Here is a 21173-nt window from a genome sequence, read left to right as displayed (position 1 = left end):
CTGTAATGCGCATGCCCCCGTCGGGTGCCGTACTGCGCATGTGGCAGGCTGGCACGGTACTGCGCATGTGCTGGGCTCGCACCGTATTGCGCATACGCCAGGCTAGTGTCGTACTGCGCATGCGGAAGGCACTTACCGTACTGCGCATGCCGCCGGTTGGCATTTTCATTGAAATTCCTGTTTTTAACCCTAAAATATCGCTTATTTTCATAGAAATCCTTGTATTTAACCTTAAATATCGCTTATTTTCATAGAAATCCCTGTTTTTCCCTTTAAATATCGCTTATTTTCACAGAAATCTTTGTTTCTATATACCCTATCCTAACCCTAACCCTGATAATAAATAGCCACCTAAAAAAAACCTAACCCACTAATAAATAAGAAACCAAAACGTTACGCCCCGCCGCAGACTTTAACGCTGCCTCAGACCCGCAGTAGTTCCTAAACCACCCCCAACAACTGATTTAATTAATTACTTCACCCCGGTTAATTAACGAGCGGTCCGGAGCAGTGAATTAAAGCCCACCTCCCAAAAGGCACCGCTGGGATTCGAACCCAGGATCTCCTGTTTACTAGACAGGCGCTTTAACCAACTAAGCCACGGCGCCGCTGCGCGCTGCGCTCCCCGCCCGTGGCCGCATCCCTGAGAGCCGCGCATGCGTAGTGCGGAAAAGGGGGGAATAGGGGGGCTGGGGGGAAGCACAGAAATGGGGGAAAATGGGGAAATGTTGGGGAGAATGGGGGGGAATGGGGAAAAATGGCGGGAAGGGGAAGGAATATGGGAGGAATGGAGGAAATGTGGGGAAGCATGGGGGGGAATGGGGAGATATGGGGGGAGAAATGGGGACAAGTGCGGGCCGGGGGTAGAATGGGAGGAAATAACGGGGAAAAAGCGGAAAGGGGGAAAGTTGGGGGTGGTGCAAATTATGGGGGAAACGGGAAATATGGGGGAAATGGGAAAACGCTGCCGCTGCCACGGCAACCAGCGCTGGAGCGACAGGGCGGCGGTTGCTCGGCAACCGTTGTCATGGCGACGGGGGGGGCGCTGGCGGGGTGGTCAGTGGGGGCACTGGGATGTAATGGGGGGCGCTGGGAGGCGCCGCGGGGGGCGATGGGGCGCAATGGGAGAACGCGGTGCAAAATGGGGGGGCACTGGGAGGGAGAACAGGGAGACGGGGGGGCACATTTGGGGGTGTCCCCTGCTCCTCTTCCATCGGGGGGGCGGGGCCATCCCAAGGACGAATCGAGGGGAGGAAAATGGGGGGGGACCCTCTGCGGTAGGAGACCCCCCCCACTGTCACGTGATCCCGAGGTGACGTCACCTGGTGGGGGGGTGGGGGAAGGGGAGTGGGGAGGGCTCCTCTGCCGCAGGGGTGAATCATCGGGGGGGGGGGAGGGGACGGCCCTATGGAGGGTCCTATAGAACCCGACCCAAAGTCTCTACAGAACACTCCTGGACCCCATAGAACCCAATGGTCCCTATAGAATCCCCCCCTTGATAACGCTATGGAGACCCACAGGTCCCTGCAGAAAGCCCCAAACCCTCAGAGCCCTCCTGGACCCTATAGAACTCTTCTTAGCCCCTATTGAACCCCTCAGGTCAGATCCCTCTCCATGGCCCTATAGAGCCCTACGGATCCCTATAGCCCACCCCCCATGGCACTATAGGGCCTCTGGACCCTACAGCACCCCACAGATCCCTGTGGAGCCTCACAGATCCCCATAGAGCCCCTCAGATCCCTATAGGGCTTCCCCAGGTCCCTACCCCTTTGCCATATAACCCCCATCCCCCTGCCCCATAAACCCAATCCCTACAACACCCCTTACACCCCACACATCACCCACGCCCTCCCCTAGACACCATGTGCCCTTTAGAACTCTGCCCTATAGACCCCAGTCCCTGTACCTCTCTTCTGTCTAGACCCCACACCTCCTGGACCCATACACCCCTCATCCCAGTACCCCCCAGATCCTATATTTATTCCTGCCCTATACCCTCTAACTTGTAAATCTAAGGCAGACCCCGACCTATTCCTACACCCCCCCACACCCTATACTCCCCAGTTCCTATATACCCTAAACCTTCTGCCCCACACCCTCATACCCCCTACATCCCCCACATCCCCTAAATCCCCCATACACCCCATATCCCCCACACTCCCCATTCCCCCATACCCCCTACATCCCCCATAACCCCCACACACCCTACACCCCCTATGTCCCCTACCTCCCCTCCCTCCCATACATCCCATGCACCCCCATACCCCCTACATCCCCCATGCCCCCAGCCCCACACCCCCCACCCGCAGGAAGCTGCGCTGCTCTGACTCATCACCCCCATTGCGGGGGGGGGGGGCTATAGAGGCAGCTGCAATGGTGAGTCACTGGCGGGGGCACGCCCCCCCCCCCCTCTGCAGCAGCTTATGGCACCTGGAGGGACCCCCCATAGGCACCCCAACCCTATGGGGACCTATAGGGACATGCAGAGCCCCATAGACACTTTATAGGGACATGCAGAGCCCCATAGACACTTCCAAACCTGGATGGACATGGCCCTCCCCCCCCATAGCCACCCCAGGACCTATAGGGACCCACAGGGTCACAGGGACTCCCCATGGACACACAGGCACCTGGAGGGACCTATAGTTGCATGGGGGCACCCACAGGAACTTATAGGTGCAGAGCAAACCCCCCCCATATATTCAGGAATGTATGGGGCACGGGGGACTGCCCATATGCACCTTAACACTTATAGGGTCCTATAGCAGCCCTGTGACCCCCAAATCCACCCCAATCCTATGGGTCCTGTGGGGACCCAGGGTCCCTATAGCCATATGGGCACCTGGAGGAGCTTATAGGGCCATGGGGACCCCATAAGTGCACCAATACTTATGGGCATGCGTGTCAACACATGGATACATATATGTGCATGCAAGCACACACATCACACGTGTGTATGTACAGCCATGTACACATGCACACACTTACACATACAGAAACATACATGTAAACATGTGAGTGCAGCCCTACATGTGTAGATACCTTCATGTACCATCTGTGCTCACAATGGTACCACACGTGTGTGGCTGTCACGTGTGCATGCCTAAACACCATGTGTGTACATGTATGTATGGCCTATGTACACGTATGTGCCATGCAAACACATGCGTAATGTGTGTGCACACGTGAGTACTACATGTGTGTGCAACGTGTGTGCCCGTGGGTGGGGGAGGGGTCACTTTTGTGGTGTGGGGGGGGGTCTAAAGGGGTGCATGAGGGATTCTGTAGGGCTGGGGGGGTAGGTCTTGAGGGGTGGGGGGTCTATAGGGGTGTGTATGGGGAGGTGGTGTATGGGGCATGGTAGCCTGTGCAGGGCCGCATGTGTGTCTGGGGCTGATGTGCAGGGCTGTGTGTCTATAGGGCCGCTTAGAGGGCTCTGTAGGGCCGTGCACTGGGCTCTGAACAGGGCTCTGTGTATAGGGCCGTACATATGGGGCCCTGACCTACAGGGCCGTGCCCGTGGAGCTCCACTATAGGGCTGCTCTCAGGGGGTCCTCTTGTGTGCTTGACCCCCCCCCCCCCCCATTCCCCATTCATCCCCCACGCTCATTCATTCATCCATTCATCCGTTCACCCCTTCCGTCCGCGCGCATGCGCTCCTCCCTCCTCCCCCCCCGGATTTTTTTATGAATGGGCGCATTGACGTCAATGGAGCCCCCACGTGGGGCCGCGCGCGCCTATAAAAGGGGGCGGAGCCGCCGAGCGCTGTCCGTGGTGCTGAAGCGGAGCCGCTGCCCTCTGAGAACGGAACCGGAGATCCGTTGGGAGGGAGCTGCCGGTACCGGAACCGGCACCGGTAACAGAGAACAACTGGGAGCCGGTGGGAACCCCGCGCTGGGACCGGGAGCAGCGCGGCACACGGATCGGTAACGGGGACTGACTGGAATTCACCGGGAATCGCCGCCGGGAGCCGAACTCAGCATCGGAATCCCCCCAGCAGAGACTGGGGAGGCAGCGGGGGGAGCCCCGAGATCGTCGTGAGCCCCCCCCGAGTTGGTAAATGTCATCCCGAGCCCCCGCCCCATGTCGTCCTATGGGGGAAATGGAGGGGGGGAGGCTGTGGGGGGATCTGTGGGGGAGACGGGGGGTTTGGGGAGGGATTTGGGGACTCTGCAGGAGGGGGGGCTGGGGAGAATTTGAAGGGCTTTGGGGGGGTCGGAAGAGATTTGGGCGATCCTGGGGGGGTCCCGGGGCTCAGCGCTGGGCGTGGCAGCTGCGGCAGGCGGGGGGGGCGGGGGGAGGGGGTTGTGCACCGTCTGTGGGCGCGCGGGGGGCGGCGGGGGGGGCGGAGGTGGGCGGAGGGGGGGTGTCGTGAGTCAGACGTGCTGCAGCGATGTGCGAGTGGGGGCGTGATTTCAGTGCTGGGCGCGGATGTGGAAGCGCTGCGTGTGTGCATGGATGGGCGGCACACGTTACATGTGTGCATGGATGGGCGGCACATGTTACATGTGTGGGTGCGCATGGACGCGCTGCATGTGCTATGGATGTGCATGATGCGCTCTGTGCTACGTGTCACGCGTTACACGCATGGATGTGCGTGGATGGGGCTCACGCTGCGCTGTGCTGCACGGCTGTGCTGTGTGCAGGAGCCGTGCGGCTCTGCATCGCATGGGTGCGTCACGTGTGGACACGCATGTGCTGTGTGTGTGCTCTGTGGTGCCATGTATGTGTGCATGTGATGCGTGATGTGCTGTATGAATGGATCCCAAAAGGGGGGGGACGCTCACGGCACTGGGGGGTCCTCACGGGGGGGATTTAGGGGGCACACACGCACGGCATGGGGCTCCTGGGACAATGGGGACAATTGGAGGACCCTGTGAGGGACCCTATGAGGGGATTTAGGGGACGGTGTGGGGGGGGAGAAGAGAGATTAGAGAACGCTGGGGGGGGGAATTCATAGCGTGGGAGTCCCAGAACATAAGAACTTGAGGGGATCTAAGAGTCCCCTACAAAAGGTTTTAGGGGGCACCATGGGGAGAAATGGGGGGCCGACGGGGGGGCAGGGGGGCGCACCCGATACGCGGGAGCCCCAAAACGTTGGGACAACCGGGAGATTCTGTGGGAGGGGATTGAGGGTGGATGGAGGGGACTCTTACGGGGGTCCCCCTGACCTTCCTGCACCCCCCCCCATCTCCCAGGCACGATGCCCCCCCCCGCCCGCCCCCTCCGCAGCGCCGCCCTCCTCCTCTCCATCGCCCTCCTGGTCCAGAGCCGCCCGCAGCCCCCCCCCCAAAAACCTCTGTCATCCGCGAGGGGGGGCGATCCTTGGGAGGACCTGGAGCTCCCCGGCCTGGGGGACAACGTGAAGGACGTGGGCACGAAGCGAAGCCGCGGCGGATCCCCGACGGAAACGTGGAAAGAACTGGAAGAATTGGGCAAACTCCGCGCCGAGGCCAAAAAAAGGGAAAGGGAACGGGAAAGGGAACGGGAACGGGGCCGGGGCTGGGCGAGCGCACGGCAGCTGCGGCAGCAGCAAAGCCTGGAGCTGAAGCTGCTGGAACGGCGCTACCAGGAGCTGATGGAGAGCCGGCGGCAGGCGCAGGCTGCGAGGAAAGCGGCCGCCGAGGAGGAGAGGCTGGCGGATATGGCCTCGGATCTCCTCCTGCGGTACCTCCTGCACGGCCCCGGAGCCGAGGGGAAGCGGTCGGAGGAGGAGGAAGAGGAGGAGGAGGAGGAAGGGGGGGAGAGGGAGAGGAAGGGGGCGTGGGTTGGTAGGGGCTACGCGGCGGAGAGGGGCTTCCCCGAGGAGAAGGGGTTCGCGATGGGGCAGGCGTCCACGGGCAAAGAGCCGCCAGAGGGCAACGCGGTGTCGGCGGGACAGGAGTTCCCCATCGAGAAGGAATTTTCCGTGGGGAAGGGGCCCTCGGTGAGCAAGAAGTTCTCGGCGGGCAACAGCGGGCTGTCAGCCGGAAAGGAGCAACTCTCGGCGGGGAGGGGGAAGGGATTCCCGCGGGGCGGCGCCCTGCCGAAAGGCTTCCCCACGGACAGCGAGATCCCGGCGCAGGGCTGGGCCCCGATGGACAACGAGGTGCTGGTGGGGAGGAAGGCCGCGGCGGGGCGGAAGCTGCTGGCGGGGAAGAAGCTCCCGGAGGACGCCGCCAGATTCCCCGCGGCCGGCCGGCTCCCCGCCGACGAGGACCCGATGGCCAACCGGATCCCCGGGGACGACGACCCCCCTCCGGCTCTCGGCATCGCCCTCCCCGACGACGGCCCCGCCTCCGGGCCCGCCCCGCTCCCGCTGGCCGAGGCTTTGGCGGCGGCGCTGCCGGCGGCTCCCGGCGACACCGGCGACGCCGGTTTGGACCCCGGCACCATCGATCAGCTGATCGAGCTGTCGAGCCGCCTGCACCTCCCGGCGGACGACGTGGTGGACATCATCCACGACGTGGAGCAGAAGCGGCAGGAGGAGGCGGCGGCGGCGGCGGCGCTGCTGCCCGGCGATGACGACATGGGTGAGGACGACGTCACCGACGCGGAGGAGGAGGAGGAGGAGGAGGAGGGGGGGGGACGCCGCGCTGCCCCCGCCGCCGCTCCCCGCCCCCCGGCCCAGGACGTTCCGGACCCCGGCGATGCGGTGGGAGGGCAGGAGGTGGTGAGCGCCCGGCCGCTTCCCATCCCAGCGCCGCCGCCCCGCTGCCCCCGGCCCCTCCGCCCCAGCGCCCCCAGTCCAGCCCCGGTTCTCCCGGTTCTCCCGGTTCCCCCAGCTGCCCCCAGCCCCACACAGACGCCCTTCATTAATTTTGCTAACAAATAAAGGCAACTATTTTAGTACGAGTTTGGCTCGTTAGTGGGCCCCGGGCTAATTAACCCCCCTTGCTTTAATTAACCCCCCTTGTACTAATTAATCTTTGCCCTAATTGCTCCCCCTACCAGTGGCCCAACGTGTGGACGACCAGCACGAATCCCAACTGCGTGTTAATTATGGCTGTTAATTGCCGCCTCCTCGTGCTAAGATTCCCTGGAATTAATTATACCCCCCCATACTCTCACATTAATTATCCCCCCACGTGTTAATTATCTGTTATTTATCCCCCTTGCTTGCTAATTAACTCCTTTGTATTAATTAGTAATTTCTCACTTACACCCACTGCTCCATTCACTAATTACCCCCGCCCCAATCAATCCGAATTACCCCCCACTAATTACTCCCGCACTAATTGCTCCCCCAGTAATTAATTACTCACAGGCTTGCAATCTCACCCATTTATTGGGGGGCCCCGTGCCCCCCGTGGTCCCTTTAAATCGAGGGGTCCCATGGGGCACCGCCAGACCAAAGGGGGGGAGGGGAGGCCCCTCCTTTGGGGGGGGTCAGGTGGGGGGGGGGTCCTACGCCAAGCCCATCTCCTCCAGAACGCTGCGGGGGGATTCATCCTCCTGGGGGGGCAAAAATTGGGGGGGGAGGGGGGCTACAATTAATGGAGATTCTAAATTATAGAGGGAGCTCAAATGAAAGCCAGGACCCCTAAAACAACTTGGGGGGGGGGGTTAAAATATGGGGGAGGGGTGTCAGAAGGGTAGGGGGTGCAGGGGAGTGTGAGACCACCCCCCCCACACACACACAGGGGTCCATGGGGAGATGTGGGGGGGTCCCTGTGCTCCTCGTGGGGCACCAAAAGGCTCCAGTGTCCCCTTATGGGGTTTTGGGGCTGCTGGTTCCCCCCAGAGGGGGGCGGGGGTCTGGCTGGGGTCCCCACCTCCTGCAGCAGGTCAGCCTGCTCAATGGCCTTCAGGACGCTTTTCTTGGAGGTGTCCTGGATTTCCCCCCCCATCACGAATTCATCCAGGATGAAATAAGCCTTCTCGAAGTTGAAGATGATGTCCAGCTCACAGACCTGGGGGGGGCAGAATTAGGGGGCAGATGGGGGGGGCAGAAACTGGGGAGCCTGAGAGGGTCAGAAACAGGACAGAGGGAATTCTTGAGGTGGGGGCTCCCAAAAATGGGGCTGGGGAGGCGTGGGAGGGTGGGGGCTCGTAACGGTGCTGGGGGGCCCTGACCCCCCCACGTCCTGCCCCCGACGTACGCTGCCGAAGTATTTGTCCAGCAGCTCCACGTAGCGGTGGATGAGCTCCAGGGTCAGCAGCTCGTTGTCGGCGCCCTCGATGGCGCAGCAAAAATACAGGCTGGCGTATCTGGGGGAAAGGGGGGCAATGGGGGGAGGTGTGGGCAATTCGAGGGGGGGGCCACCAAGGTGGGGCGGCGCCAAGGGAGGGGCCCCCATCACCCCCACTGCCCCCCATCGCCCCCATTGCCCCCCACTGCCAATGGTAGGGGGCGGGGCCATTGCAAAGGGGCGTGGTCACATGCCAGTGGGAGGGGCCAATGGGAGGGGGCGGGGTCACAGAGCTGGGGTCGGGCTGCAGTGCCGGGGGCGTGGCCACGTGGATAAGGGGGCGGGGCATGGCGGCGATGAATGAACGGGGCCGAACGCCGCGGCACCCCGCGGGGCACAATCGGCGGGGCGGGCCGGACGCCACGGGGCAGAAATCAACGGGGCACAACGCGGGGGGGCTCGGCGGACCGGACGGCTAAGTTTCGGCCCGACGGGGACGGACGGAGCCCCGCGCCCCCCCACGGCCGCTGTGCGCCCCACCTCTTGTAGACCACCTTCAGCTCTCCCCACTCCAGGAAGCTGCACATTTTGGGTTTCCGCGCCAGCACGGCCTGCATCAGCTCCCGGGCCGCCTTCCGTTTATCGCGCTCCGCCCCGGCGCGGTACCATTGCTGCAGGCGCAGCTTCCCCTGGCGGCTGAACAGCAGCACGAAGCGCAGCTGTGGGGCAGAGCGTGGGGAGATGCGGGGCCGGGGTCAGCTCCCTCTCCGTCACGTGACCCCGCCCCCGTTTCCGTCACGTGACTCCGCCCAGCTCCCACCCCGCCCGTCCCCGCCGCTCACCATGGCGCCCACGCCGCCGCTTCCGCTGCCGGCCCCGCTTCCGTTGTGCGCCCCTCCCCTTCCGCTTTTGGCGAGCGCAGCGCGTAACTTCCGGCCGAGGGGGAGGCGGGGCCGACGCCATGGCAACGGGGTGGGGGCGACGCTGATTGGTCCCTGCGGGAAAGGGCGCGTTGCCATGGGAACGGCGGCCCGCGGCCTGGGCCCCCATCCCGAATCCGCGCCAGGCCCCAAAATCCCCCCGCCTCCCTAAAAATAAACAACAATGAATTCACCCCAAAACTCGCAGGGGCTGCAAGATTTCCTGTATTCACCCCAAACGCGCCCCGGGGTTCGGGCCGAGCTCACAGCCGGACCACGTAGGAGTCGCTGTGGGTCAAATGGCGAACCCAGCGCTGGGGGGGGGCCGGCGGGGCGCCGGGGGGGGCGGAGAGGCGGAGGCAGCGCAGCCGCAAACCTGAAACCGTCAGAGCCGGGAGCTCGAAGGTGAGGGCGGCTGGGCCCAGCCCCAGCGGGGGGGTGGGGGGCAGCTGAACCTGCAAGGGAAATATGGGGGATGAGGGGGTGTGGGGGGGTCACACAGGGGGCAGAATCCTCCTGGGGTCGCATTGGGGTCACCCCAGGGTCACATGGGGTCACACGGGGTCACACATCCCCTGGGGTCACATACACCCAGTGGGGACAGACAGGGGTCACAGCCCCCCTTGGGGTCGCATTGGGGTCACGTTGGGGGTCTCCTCACCCTGAACACAGCCCCCAGCTGTGCCCCCCCCTGGCACCGAGGGATGGCCCAGCGCAGGCAGCGCCCCCCCCCCCTGCAGCTCCGCCGTCTGCTCAGGGCTGCTCAGCTCCTGCGCCAGGCTGGGGGGGGAAACACGGTGAGACCCCCCCCTGACCACCCAAACCGACGCCGTCCACCAGACCCCCCTGCGATCCCCCCCCAAAATACCCCCCCCAATACCCCCCTTGGACCCCCAAGAATGAATGCTGCCCAAAAAATGGGACCCCCCCCCCCACCCCCTGCACATCCCCCCCTCCTCCAAATGCCATCAGTAGAACCCCTCCACAAACAGGACCTGCTGCCCCCCCTCCCTGAATAAGACCCCACCCCCAAAAAGCTGCCCCCTCTCCCCCCATCAATGGGGTTCCCCTCTGGAATCCCACCTCCCAAATTTTGCCACCCCCTCGAAATGAAACCCCCCCAAAAATGGAAACTCCCTCTAAAATGCTCACATCAGTCAGACCCTGAAAATTGCCCCCTCCTCCCAATGGGACCCAAAAACCCCCCAGAATCCCCCCCCCCCCACCTGCTCGCCTCCCGGGGCAGCGGCAGCTGCAGAACAACATTGATGGCGTGGCTGGGGGGGTCAGGGGGGCACAGTGTGGGGTCACTCCTTTAGGGTCGCCCCTTTAGGGTCACCCCTATCAGTGCCCCCCCACCCCCAAAATCACCCACTGTTTTGGGGGCAGATCGCAGCGCAGCTTCAGGTGAATGCGGAGCCTGGGGGGACAGCGGGGGGGTGAGGGGGGGTCACCCCAATGGGGGCACTGGGGGCATCAGGGGGAACGTATTGGGGGGACATGGGGGGGAAACATTGGGGGGCATTGGGGACTTAAAGGGGGGACATTGGGGGACAGTGGGGAGGAAATTTGGGGGGCACACAGGGGGGCCCTGGTTGTCACCTCCCCGCCGGGTCCCACTCCACGCTGGGCAGGAGGCGGAAGGGCAGCGGCACAGGAACGTCCTCAGCCAGCTGGTAGCGCATCAGGGTCACCTGGGAGGGGGCAGCCATGGGGGCTCTGTGTCGCACCCCCACCCCCCGTGCCCCCCCAGCGCCCCATACCTCCCCCGGGCCCGGGGTCACCCGCAGGACTCGCTCCTGCTCGAACTCCTCCAGGTCCACGGAGCTGTGGAAGGCGACGGCAGCCAGGGGGAGGCGGCCATAGCCTGGAGGAGGAGGGTCAGAGGGTCGGGGGGTCCAGGAGGGCCGGGGGTGTCGGAGGGGGGAGGTGGGGGGTTTGGGGTGCTGTGGGGTCTCACCACGCTGCTCCTCCGTGCCCACACTCAGCTCCTCTGTCAGCCCCATGCGCAGTTCTGGGGGGGATCAACACCCCACAGTCACCCACCGGAACACCGCTCGCATTGCCCCTATGGACCGCCCCACCGTCCCCGCCACCCCCATTGCCCCCCACTGCCCCCATTACCCCCCATTGCCCCCTCACCGCAGCCCCCAGGCATGAAGCTCTTCAGCCGGATCTCCCCCTGCACGTCCACCTTCAGGGGCGTCCCCTGCGTGGGGTGATGTGGGGTCACAGGGGGTCACGTGGGGTCACGTGGGGTCCCACGATGCCCCCAGCCCCGTCCCCGCTCACATTGGCAGCAATGACGACCGTCAGGCGCTCCACCACGTCCACGAAGAGCTCACTGCGAGCGGGCTGCGGACAGCGGGGTGTGGGGTTGGTGCGGGGCTTTTATTGGGTCAATGTGGGGGTCCCTGTGGGGTTTTTATGGGGTCAATATGAGGAGTCACTGTGGGGTCACTGCAGGGTTTTTGTGGGGTTGCTGAGGGTTAGAGTTAGGGGTTAAGGGGGTCCTTGGGGTCTTTGGGGTCTTTGTGGGGTCCCCACCTGCTCGCCCCTGGGGGGCAGCACTGGGCGGTTGGTGATGGAGCCGGGCGCCACTTTGCTCTGCTGCGTCTCAGCGCCGAACTGCGGGGACAGCAGGAGGGGTTTGGGGTCGCAGCGGGGTCACGGCGGGGTCAAGGTGGGGCCAGACCCCCTCACCAGCCCCACGGAGCGGAGGTCCAGCAGGCTGAAGGCTTTGGTGGTCTCGGGTTCTCCGTGGGTCGCGCTGCGCAGCACTTCGGTGGCGGTGGTCTGAATGTATCCGAAGTCCTGGGGGGGAAATCCGTGGGGCAGCAGCCTCATAGGGACAGCCCAGCCCCACAGGGACGGCCCCAGCCCCATAGGGACGGCCCCAGCCCCACAGAACACCCCCAACCCTTTGGGATGTCCCCAGCCCCATAGCAGTGTCCTCAGCCCCTCGGGATGCCCACAGCCCCACAGAACACCCCCCACCCCATAGCGACGCCCCTCAGTTTCACAGGATCTCCCCAGCCCCACAGAGACCCCCAACGCCCCGGCTGCCCCACCACCATCTCTCCCAGCAGTTCGTGCACGAGGGCCACGTTGACGCCGACGCTCTTCTCGCTCAGAGTCCCGCAGTGCTCCCGCAGCAGCGTCACCAACCTGGCACCACAACTCCGCGTCACCCCACATCCCGCCCCACACCCCACATCCCGCCCCACACCCCCACGGTGACCCCACGCCCCCCCCCTCCCCTTTTTAACCCACCTGTTCAGGAACTCCACGAGGACGAAGGGCGAAGCGTCGGCCGTGGTGGTGACCCCCACGTAGAGCCCCCCGTGCCTCACGTGGACGAAGTGCCGCCCCTCCCGTGCCTGCACGGCGATCCCAGCGTCCATCGGTGCCCACATGGGGTGACCCCACCGATGCCCCCCCCCCCCCACGTGACCCTCACCATGAAGACGGGCGCTCGGTCCCCGGGCAGGGAGGTGACAGCGCGGTAAAAAGCGTCCGTGACGTCATCGCCGCCGTCCCCGCGGACTGTTTTTTTTGGGGGGGTCAAGGAGCGACAACGGAAAAGGGGGGCGGGGTCGAGGGGGGACGGGGCGCGTTTCGCAGGATACAGTTCCTGTACACCAGGCGGTCGCCCTTGGAGGACAGGATGAAGAGCTGGGAGATCATGGCGGGAGGATTGGCTGAAAATCCGCTTTTTCACCCCAATTCCGGACCCCACATTTCTCCCGTTGCGGTCCCTTTAAGAAATCCGGAGTCTTCGTCGGAAGCGCCGGCGGTCACGTGACGGCAGCTTCCGGAAGAGCTGCTATTGGGCGAGGGGAAGAGGGGTGGGACTAAGGGCCCGCCGCGCGCCGCCATTGGTTGGAAAGCTCACGGGGAGGGCAGAGAGGCGCGGCCTGCGCGGTATTGGTCGATGGGGGTCACGTGGCGAGGGAATTTCGCGCCAGTTTTGTGGAGCGGCGGGAAAGGCGGCGGCGGCGGCGGCGGCGGCGGCGAACGGACGGGACCGGGAAAGGAAATCGGGACCGAGCGGAGCGGCGCTCAGCAGCAGCGAGAATGGCGCCCCGTGACTATGAGGCGGAGAAAGGTGGGGGGAATAACGGGGGAAGTGGAGGGAAATAGGGGAGGAATGGGGGGAAATGAAAGCTGGGGGGGAAGTGGGGGCGCTGTGGGGCTCAGCGAGGCGCTGTGGGGCAGCGCAGTGCGATGGTCGCCTCTCGCCCCCCCTCCCCAGAGAAGGCGAAGCGCTTCCTGCTGGATTTCTGCCGCCCCGGGGCCAACGGCAAGGAGTTCCCGTACCGAGAGCAGCTGGTGGGGACCCCCGCGACCCCCTGCATTCTCCCTGTATCCCCCTCCCCCCCCATTACCCCTCCCCCGCCTGCCCCACACCCCCCGCGGCCCCCGTTGCTTTTCCTCCTTCCCGCAGTCTCCCCCCTGTTTCCGGTCTCCCTGTTGCCCCCCAACGTTTCGCTGCCCCCCGTTTATTCCCACGTCCCCCCCAGGCCCTGCTGGCTCACCGGGAGCTGCGCGCCCTCTGGGTTTCCCTATCGGACGTGGCGGAGGAGGACCCGGCGCTGGCGGAGGCGGTGGTGGAAAACGTGCGGCGCTACCAGCAGCTGTTCAGCAGCGCCGTGCAGGAGCTGCTGCCCGGCTTCCAGCGCGGACCGGTGGGGGAGCAGCACCGGGACCCCCCTTCACATCGACCCCCCATCATCAGCCCACCCCCTCACCCCCCACTTTAACCCCATTACCCACCTATAAGGTCCTATAACCCCCATCACCCCCCTCCATAATCACCCCCTCACTTTGACCCCCATCACACCCCCACCTTACGCCTCACCCCCCACCATCACCCCCCCCATAGCCCCCATCAATGCCTCCCACCATCACAGACCCCCTCCATCCACCACCTTCCCCCATCTCCTCCCCACCACCCCCCATTTGCTGCTCCCCCCCTGACGCCCCCCATTGCTGCCCCCATTTCCCCAGCTGTCTCACCGGGACGCCCTGGACGTCTTCATTGAGCACCGCCTGCTGCTGGAGCAGCGCGGCCGTGAGGGGGGGTCCGCCCGCCCCCCCCACCAGATGTACCCCCCCGAGTTGCTGCGCCGCTTGTAAGTTGCCCCCCCAGACCCCCCACAAACCCCTGTGGACCCCCCACACCCCCCCCATAGATCCTCCCAGACCTTCACAGGCCCCCCCAGCCCCCCACAAGCCCCCACTGACTCCCCCAGACCCCCATGGACTCTTACAGATACCCCATAGACCCCCTTGACCCCACACAGACCCCCACAAGCACCCTGTAGACCCCCGTAGGCTCCCCCCAGCCCCCCCATAGACCCCCTGCAGACCCCCACAAGCCCCCCATAGACTCCCCCCAGCCCCCCCACAAACTCCCCCATTCTTTCATAGACCTCTGTAGACCCCCACAGCCCCCCACAAACACCCTATAGACCCCCACAACCCCCGTCCCCCCACAGTGAGCTGTACTTCACCCCCCCCCGACCACGCTGAAGCCCCTCCCCATCCGCGCCGTGGGTGCCGGCTCCATCGGCCGCCTGCTGTCGGTGCGCGGCGTCGTGAGCCGCGTCAGCGCCGTCAAACCGCGCATGGAGGTGGCGACGTACAGCTGCGACCGCTGCGGGGCAGAGACCTTCCAGCCTGTGTGTGGGGCGTGGGGTTGGGGGGGGTTACTGGGGCTGTGGGGTTGGTTGGGGTTACTGGGGCTGTGGGGTTGGTTGGGGTTACTGGGGCTGTGGGGTTGGTTGGGGTTATTGGGGCTGTGGGGTTGGTTGTGGCTGTGGGGTGAAGGGCTGAGACCTTCCAGCCTGTGGGGTGTAGGGGGTGTGGTGCAGTTGTGGGGTTACGGGGACGTGGGGGTGGGGGGCTGAGACCTTCCAGCCCATCTGTGGGGCTGTGGGGTCGGGTTGTGGGGCGTCGGGTTGTAGGGTGGCACGGTTCTGGGGTTGGGCTGCGGGTCTGAGGTTGGCGTCGGGTCCCTTCAGCCCCCACAGCCCCCCCACCCCCCGTTTTGTCCCCCCCCAGATCCAGGCGCCCACCTTCACCCCGTTGCTGCTCTGCCCCAGCCGCGACCTGCGCCACCAACCGGGCTGGAGGCCGCCTGCAGCTGCAGAGCCGGGGCTCCAAGTTCATCAAGTTCCAGGAGCTGCGGCTGCAGGAACACGTGGGTGTCCCATAATGACCCCATAACGGCCCCATAACGACCCCATAACAGCCCCATATTGACCCCATAACGGGGTGGGGGGTCCCATCATCTCCTGCCGCCCCGCTTTGGGGCCTGGAGACCCAATGGGGACCTCATAGACCCAACCGCGGCCCCATAGATCCCACAGGGACTCGATGAGACCTCACCGACCCCCTGGGGACCCCGCATCCCCCACCCTGACCCCACAGGGCCCCACATCCCCCCGAACCCCCGCTCACCCCACCGTCCATCCGTCCCGCAGTCGGACCAGGTTCCCGTTGGCCGCGCTGCCGCGCTGCCTGCCGGTGGTTCTGCTGGGGGGAGAACAGCCGCCTGGTGCAGCCTGGGGACCACGTGGCCATCAGTGGTGCCTTCCTGCCCGGCGCTCAGCAGCGGCTTCCGGCAGCTCACGCAGGTGGGGACCCGATAATGACCAGTAATGACCGGTAATGACCCGGTAATGACCGGTGCTGACCCGGTGCTGACCCCGGTTACAGCCACGACCGACCCCAGAACTGCCCTGTGAACCGCCCCAAATCCCCCAGAACCGCCCCGTTTCGGCCAGAACCCGACCCCAGAACCCCCCCCACCGAACTGCTGCAGAACCGACCCAGAGCCCCATGAGCCACCCCAGCACCACTGGAACTGAACCCCCCTCCCATTGCACCCAGCACCCCCCCCCAGCCCCTGCCCCGGAGCCCCCAGAACCCCTGCAGCCACCCCTAAAACCATCCCTGGTGCCCCCAGAACCCCCCCAATTGCCCCCAGACCCCCCCCCCCGGGTCCCCCAGCGCCTCCCCCATCGCTGCCCCCCCCAGGGTCTCCTTTCTGAGACCTTCCTGGAGGCTCACCACGTGCTCAAGATGTCCAAGAGCGAGGAGGACGCTGGTGATGAAGAGCTGACGCCAGAGGAGCTGCAGAAGATCACAGGTGGGGCTCTGAGGGGCCGTGGGCTGGGGGGGCGCTGTGCCCTACAGCCGCCCCATAACTGGCTCTGCTGCCCCACAGAGGAGGATTTCTATGAGAAGCTGGCGGGCAATCCATCGCCCCCGAGATTTATGGGCACGAGGACGTGAAGAAGGCGCTGCTGCTGCAGCTGGTGGGGGGGCGTGGAGCGCAGCCCCCATGGGATGAGGATCCGGGGTGAGTGGGGGTGGCGGCGGGGGTCTGGGGCTCCGTAAAGGGAGTTTGGGGTCTGTAAGGGGGGTTTGGGGTCTGTAAAGGGGGGTTTGTGGCTGCATGCGCTGCAGTTTGGGGGTCCCATACAGTGAGACGTGGGCTCCATGCTGCGGGATTTGGGCTCCATACAGTGGGATTTGGGGTCCCATACAGTGGGATTTGGGCTGCATGAAGTCAGATCCAGGGTCCTATAAGCGGATTTGAGGTCCCATATAGTGAGATTTGGGGCTCCATGCAGTGGGATTTGGGCTCCTTTGGCTTTGAGCCCCCTGTGAGGCTTTGGCTCCCCCAGGTAACATCAACATCTGCCTGATGGGGGACCCTGGAGTGGCCAAATCCCAACTGCTGACCTACATCGACCGCCCTGGCGCCCGCGCAGTGAGTGCTGGGGGGTCGCGGTTTGTTGGGGTGGGGGGCTGGGGCTGCTGGGGGGCTGTTGGGCTGCTGGCCGGCTGGGTGGGCTGCTGCTCTCCTGCTGCCCCCGGCTCGCCGTGGGGCTGGTCGCCGTGGGGCTGATCCCCCGCGCTGCCCGCAGGCCAATACACCACGGGCCGCGGCTCCTCCGGCGTGGGGCTGACGGCGGCGGTGCTGCGGGACCCGGTGAGCGGGGAGCTGGCGCTGGAGGGCGGCGCGTTGGTGCTGGCGGACCGCGGGCATCTGCTGCATCGACGAGTTCGACAAGATGGCCGAGGCCGACCGCACGGCCATCCACGAGGTGCTGGAGCAGCAGAGCGTCTCCATCGCCAAGGCCCGGCGTCCTGGCCACCCTCAACGCCCGCTGCGCCGTCCTGGCCGCCGCCAACCCGGCCTACGGGCGCTACGATGCGCGGCGCAGCCTGGAGCACAACCTGAGGCTGCCGGCGGCGCTGCTCTCCAGGTTTGATTCTGCTGTGGGTGCTGCAGGACCGGCCCGACAGGGAGCGAGAGACCTGCGGTGAGCGGGGTGGGGAGGGGGGCTGTGGGGTGGGATAGTGGGGCTGGGGTACGGGGATGGGGTGTGTGGGGCAGTGGGGGTGGGTGTGAGGTGGGATGTGTGGGGCTGTAGGACGGGTGGGGATGCAGTGGTGGTGGGACGGGATGGGAGGAGTGGGGTGGGATGTGTGGGGATCAGTGGGGCAGGGTGTGTGGGGGTGGGCTGTGGTGGATCCGAGGGCCGGGGGTCTCACAGAGGGGCTGCTCCCAACCTTTCACCCCCAACTTCCGCCCCCCAGCCTGGCCCAGCACGTCACCTATGTGCACCAGCACAGCCGCCAGCCGCCCTGCGCCTTCCAGCAGCTCGACATGAAGCTCATCAGGTGGTGGTCCCCCCCCTCCCAAGCCCCCGCAGACCCCCGCCATCTCCCCTGGTGCCCCGATGCCCCCTTTTGGTGCCCCCCCCACTGTCCTCAGGTCCCCTTTGGTCTCCGTTGTCCCTCGTTGCACCCCCTGATGCCCCCATATCCCCCCATTGCCTACACTGTCCCTTCTCCGTACCCCCGTTGCCCCCTGTATTGTCCCCCCTGATGCCCCCATTGCCCCCCATCGCCCCCCACCCCCCTTAATGCCCCCCATTGGTGCCCCAGGCGCTACATTTCCACCTGCAAGCAGAAGCAGCCCGTGGTGCCGCCGGCGCTCTGCGATTACATCACGGCCGCCTACGTGGAGATGGCGCAAGGAGGCGGCAGGCGGCGGCCGATGGCACGGCCTTCACCTCGGCCAGGACCCTGCTGGCGCTGCTGCGCATGGCCACGGCCCTGGTGGGCGGGGGGGCTGGGGGGCAGCGGGCAGCAGGGGGGTGGTGACAGTGATGGGGTGGTGGCTTTGGGTGGTGTTGGGTGGTGACACTGGGTGGCAGTGGGTGGTGATGATGATGGTGGTGGTGTTGGGTGCCATTGGCTGGCATTGAGTGGTGGGTGGTGGTGATGGTGGTGGCGTTGGGTGGCATTTTGGATGGCATTGGGTGGCATTGGGTGGTGATGGTGATGGTGACACTGGGTGCCATTGGGCGGCACGGACGGTGCTGGTGACGCTGGTGATGATGGCGGCGGTGCCCCCGGCGCAGGCGCGGCTGCGGTTGGTGGACGTGGTGGAGAAGGAGGACGTGAACGAGGCCATGAGGCTGATGGAGGCGTCCCGGGATTCCCCTGCAGGGCCACAAGGGGCAGCAGAGCCGGTGAGTGGGGCGGGGGTCGCGGCTGCCGGTTGCCCCGTGGGTCAGGGAGGCGCCTGCGCTGCGTTTTCTCCCCATCGGATTTGGGACGACGCCCCCCATTGTGACCCCCCCCCATCTTCCCCACAGCCCCCCCCCGCCCGTCGGACGCCATCTTTGCTGCCCTTCGGGAGCTCTCGGGCCCCTCGGGCCGTTCTGTGAGCGCAGCCGAGGGCCTGCAGCGCTGTGTGGCCAAAGGCTTCACCCCGCTGCAGTTCCAGGCGGCGCTGCAGGAATACGAGCAGCTCAACGTCCTGCAGCTCAACGCCGCCCCGCCTGCCGCATCACCTTCGTCTGAAGGGGGGGGGGAGCGGCCTGTGGGGGGCAGGAGGGCTGGGGGGGTGTCTGAGGGGGGACACCTGTTCCTAAGGGCAGGACCCCAACCCTCATAGGGACCGCTCCATCCCTCACAGCAATAGGGCCCCCCATCCCCCTGTGCTGTTGGGACCCCCATCCCTTCCAGTATAGGGACCACCCCCATCCTTTGTGGGGACCTCCTGTCCCTCGTGGGACCCCCGATGCATTGTGGGACCCCTATTCCCTATGGGATCCCCATTTCTCATGGCACTGGGAGCCCCCCATCCTTTGTGGGACCCCCCATTCCTTATAATATTGAGGCCCCCCATCCCTTATAGCGTGGGGACCCCCATTCTGAGGGGCAGCATCACCCCTCACCCCTCCTGGCGGTGGGACTCCCATCCCCCGTGGGACCCCCCCATCTCTTATGGGGACCCCCCCTTCTGCGTGCCAGCAGGACCACCGTGCCTTGTAGCACTGAGACCCCCATCCCTGGTTGGACCCCTATTCTTTATGTGAGCCCCCACCTTTTATAGCATAGGACCCCCTTCTGAATGGCACCGGAGCCCCCAGCCCCCCCCCCCCCAGCCCCCCACGGGTCTGTTTTGTCGGCTGCACGCTTTTAATGAGCCAATAAAGGAACGGACGGAGGCGCTGTCAGAAGAAAAAGCCCCCGCATGCGGCCGCCCGATGCCCTGCCGGTCGTACAGCACATTGAACTTGTTGACGAACTGATTCATGGTGTTGCACGTCTTGGTGATGGTGCCCAAATAGGCCATCAGCCCCACGTCGTTGCATTGCTGGAGGGGGGGGAGAAAACGGGACGGGACGGGGGGGGGGGGGGGGGGGGGAAGGGGTCACCTCGGGACAGCCGGGACCACCGCTCCCACCTGCAGTACCACCGCCACCACCGCAGGGGGCGCCACCTTCTGCATTGCCACCATCTACACCTGCAGTACTAACCCCAGCACTACAGGGGGCGCTATGCTCTGCATTATCACCACCCCCACCTGCATGTACCACCGCCACCACCGCAGGGGGCGCCATCGCCTGGAGCAATTTGTTCCTCCTGCACTACCGGTGCTCCTTCGGCTATCACCGCCACCCCTCCCCTCCCGGAGGTCACCCTCCATGAAGGCCCCCCCCCCCCCCCCCCTCCTCGTGGCCCACCTCCTCGTAGCCCCCTCCCCAATTTGCCCCCCCTCACATCATAGAAGTCCGTTTTGAACTTGTCCGTGCTGAGGACAGGCAGGCAATGGCACAGTGCGCACGCCTCGCGCAGGATCTCATGGTTGAACGGGACAGCGCCTGTGGGGGGGCACGGAGGGTCGTGGGGGGGGGGACCCTCTATGGGGGGGGAACCCTCTATGGGGAATCCCTCCCTTTAGGGGGACCCGCCTCCCTTTAGGAACTCCCCATCCACAGCAACCCCCCTCTATGAAGACCCCCCTCCATGCAGACCTCCCATCTGTGTGACCCCCCCCCCCTTCTGTGAGGACCCTCCCCTCCCTCTCCGAGGACCCCCACCCACGGGGGCTGTGTGGTTTCCCTGGGGCTGAATGTTTCCAGACCCCATAGGGACCCTCCGTGGGGTCACCCCCACAGCCTGGCGGGGGGGATGGTGGGCAAAGACCCCCGTGGTCGCCCCCCCCGCCCCACTCACCCGCTCTCCGGCCGCCCTCACGTACTCCAGGATGAGGCGCACGCGGCTGTGCAGCATTTTGATGGCGCGTGCTGGGCGATCAAATGCTCCGCCACTGGGGGGCGCCACCGAGTCAACAAAACCCCGTCCCAGCGTCCCCAAAAACACCACAACCCCCTCCCCCACTTCCCCAGACCTCTCAGGACCCCCCACAGACCCCCTTTAACCCCCCAAGTTCCCCCCCAGATTCCCCTCCACTGCCCCAGACCCCCTTTAAACCCCCCACACCCTTCCAGCACCCCCTTTAACCCTCCCAGTTCCTCCCCACCCCCTGCTGCCCCTTGCCCCCCACCGGTTGAATTCTCCCCGCTCCCCCGTCGCCGTCATCCTGGCCACGTGATCCACCCCGATCCGCTCCGCCTCCTCTGTGGGCCAACGTGTAGGGCAGCTCCGCAAACAGCATCGTGGCCTGGGGGGGCACAGGGTGAGGACCCCCCTCATACCCCCCCCCCTCCCCCTTCGAGATCCCCACAAACCCCTCCCATAACCCCCTGCCCCCCACACATCGCTCTGGATTCACCCCCACCCCCACCCCCACCAATAACACCCT

At 65.2% G+C, this 21173-nt stretch overlaps 5 protein-coding genes and 1 non-coding gene across 6 annotated transcripts; 2 read left to right on the top strand and 4 right to left on the bottom strand.

Annotated features, from left to right (window-relative positions):
- Window positions 1–534: 534 nt before the first annotated feature.
- Window positions 535–608, bottom strand: TRNAT-AGU (transfer RNA threonine (anticodon AGU)). Its single transcript has one exon. It is a non-coding gene; the product is annotated as a tRNA-Thr (tRNA).
- A 3265-nt stretch (window positions 609–3873) lies between these two features.
- On the top strand, window positions 3874–7193 carry VGF (VGF nerve growth factor inducible). Its single transcript, XM_048932943.1, has 2 exons — window positions 3874–4056; window positions 5199–7193. Exon 2 carries the CDS (start codon window positions 5204–5206, stop codon window positions 6812–6814), a length of 1611 nt encoding a protein of 536 aa, XP_048788900.1. The 5' UTR covers window positions 3874–4056; window positions 5199–5203; the 3' UTR covers window positions 6815–7193.
- A 112-nt stretch (window positions 7194–7305) lies between these two features.
- LOC125687698 (AP-1 complex subunit sigma-1A-like) lies at window positions 7306–9063 on the bottom strand. Its single transcript, XM_048932944.1, has 5 exons — window positions 8954–9063; window positions 8652–8830; window positions 8082–8190; window positions 7755–7892; window positions 7306–7434 (listed from the first exon to the last, which is right to left on the bottom strand). Exons 1-5 carry the CDS (start codon window positions 8954–8956, stop codon window positions 7387–7389), a joined length of 477 nt encoding a protein of 158 aa, XP_048788901.1. The 5' UTR covers window positions 8957–9063; the 3' UTR covers window positions 7306–7386.
- Window positions 8994–12857, bottom strand: AP4M1 (adaptor related protein complex 4 subunit mu 1). The gene is given in 17 exon segments (XM_048932942.1): window positions 8994–9106; window positions 9226–9486; window positions 9693–9764; window positions 9766–9811; window positions 10258–10308; window positions 10407–10451; window positions 10634–10725; window positions 10795–10898; window positions 10992–11045; window positions 11174–11240; window positions 11324–11386; window positions 11579–11659; window positions 11735–11845; window positions 12103–12199; window positions 12305–12411; window positions 12492–12577; window positions 12661–12857. Coding segments are annotated over 16 exon segments (1326 nt in total). The 5' UTR covers window positions 12719–12857; the 3' UTR covers window positions 8994–9106; window positions 9226–9294.
- Window positions 12858–13000: 143 nt separating this feature from the next.
- Window positions 13001–18922, top strand: MCM7 (minichromosome maintenance complex component 7). Its single transcript, XM_048932945.1, is given in 27 exon segments — window positions 13001–13139; window positions 13287–13363; window positions 13555–13719; window positions 14042–14166; window positions 14533–14548; window positions 14551–14715; window positions 15098–15145; window positions 15147–15236; window positions 15520–15562; window positions 15565–15635; window positions 15637–15672; window positions 16076–16187; window positions 16266–16294; window positions 16297–16359; window positions 16361–16400; window positions 16729–16818; window positions 16972–17084; window positions 17086–17187; window positions 17189–17320; window positions 17322–17357; window positions 17360–17370; window positions 17648–17731; window positions 17999–18086; window positions 18089–18172; window positions 18478–18592; window positions 18715–18896; window positions 18899–18922. Coding segments are annotated over 27 exon segments (2172 nt in total). The 5' UTR covers window positions 13001–13108.
- A 529-nt stretch (window positions 18923–19451) lies between these two features.
- COPS6 (COP9 signalosome subunit 6) lies at window positions 19452–21032 on the bottom strand (the record flags this gene model as incomplete). Its single annotated transcript, XM_048932941.1, is given in 7 exon segments — window positions 19452–19721; window positions 20129–20229; window positions 20581–20652; window positions 20655–20678; window positions 20916–20937; window positions 20939–20992; window positions 20994–21032. Coding segments are annotated over 7 exon segments (582 nt in total), but the record flags the coding sequence as incomplete, so codon positions are not given.
- Between the last annotated feature and the right edge of the window lie 141 nt (window positions 21033–21173).

Source organism: Lagopus muta, unplaced genomic scaffold, assembly GCF_023343835.1.
Source record: "Lagopus muta isolate bLagMut1 unplaced genomic scaffold, bLagMut1 primary scaffold_159, whole genome shotgun sequence".
Taxonomy (NCBI): Eukaryota; Metazoa; Chordata; class Aves; order Galliformes; family Phasianidae; genus Lagopus; species Lagopus muta.
This window is presented reverse-complemented; position numbering and strand designations above follow the sequence as displayed.

What these genes read in the sequence shown, in the direction of transcription:
- LOC125687698 (XM_048932944.1), bottom strand. An exon ending in CTGAAGGTGGTCTACAAGAG is followed by an intron (nt 8,191 to 8,651) that starts GTGGGGCGCACA and finishes CCTTTCCCCCAG; the next exon opens with ATACGCCAGCCTGTATTTTT. An exon ending in AGGCTGACCTGCTGCAGGAG is followed by an intron (nt 7,435 to 7,754) that starts GTGGGGACCCCA and finishes TTGCCCCCCCAG; the next exon opens with GAGGATGAATCCCCCCGCAG.
- VGF (XM_048932943.1), top strand. Translation starts at nt 5,204, where the DNA reads ATGCCCCCCCCCGCCCGCCCCCTCCGCAGCGCCGCCCTCCTCCTCTCC.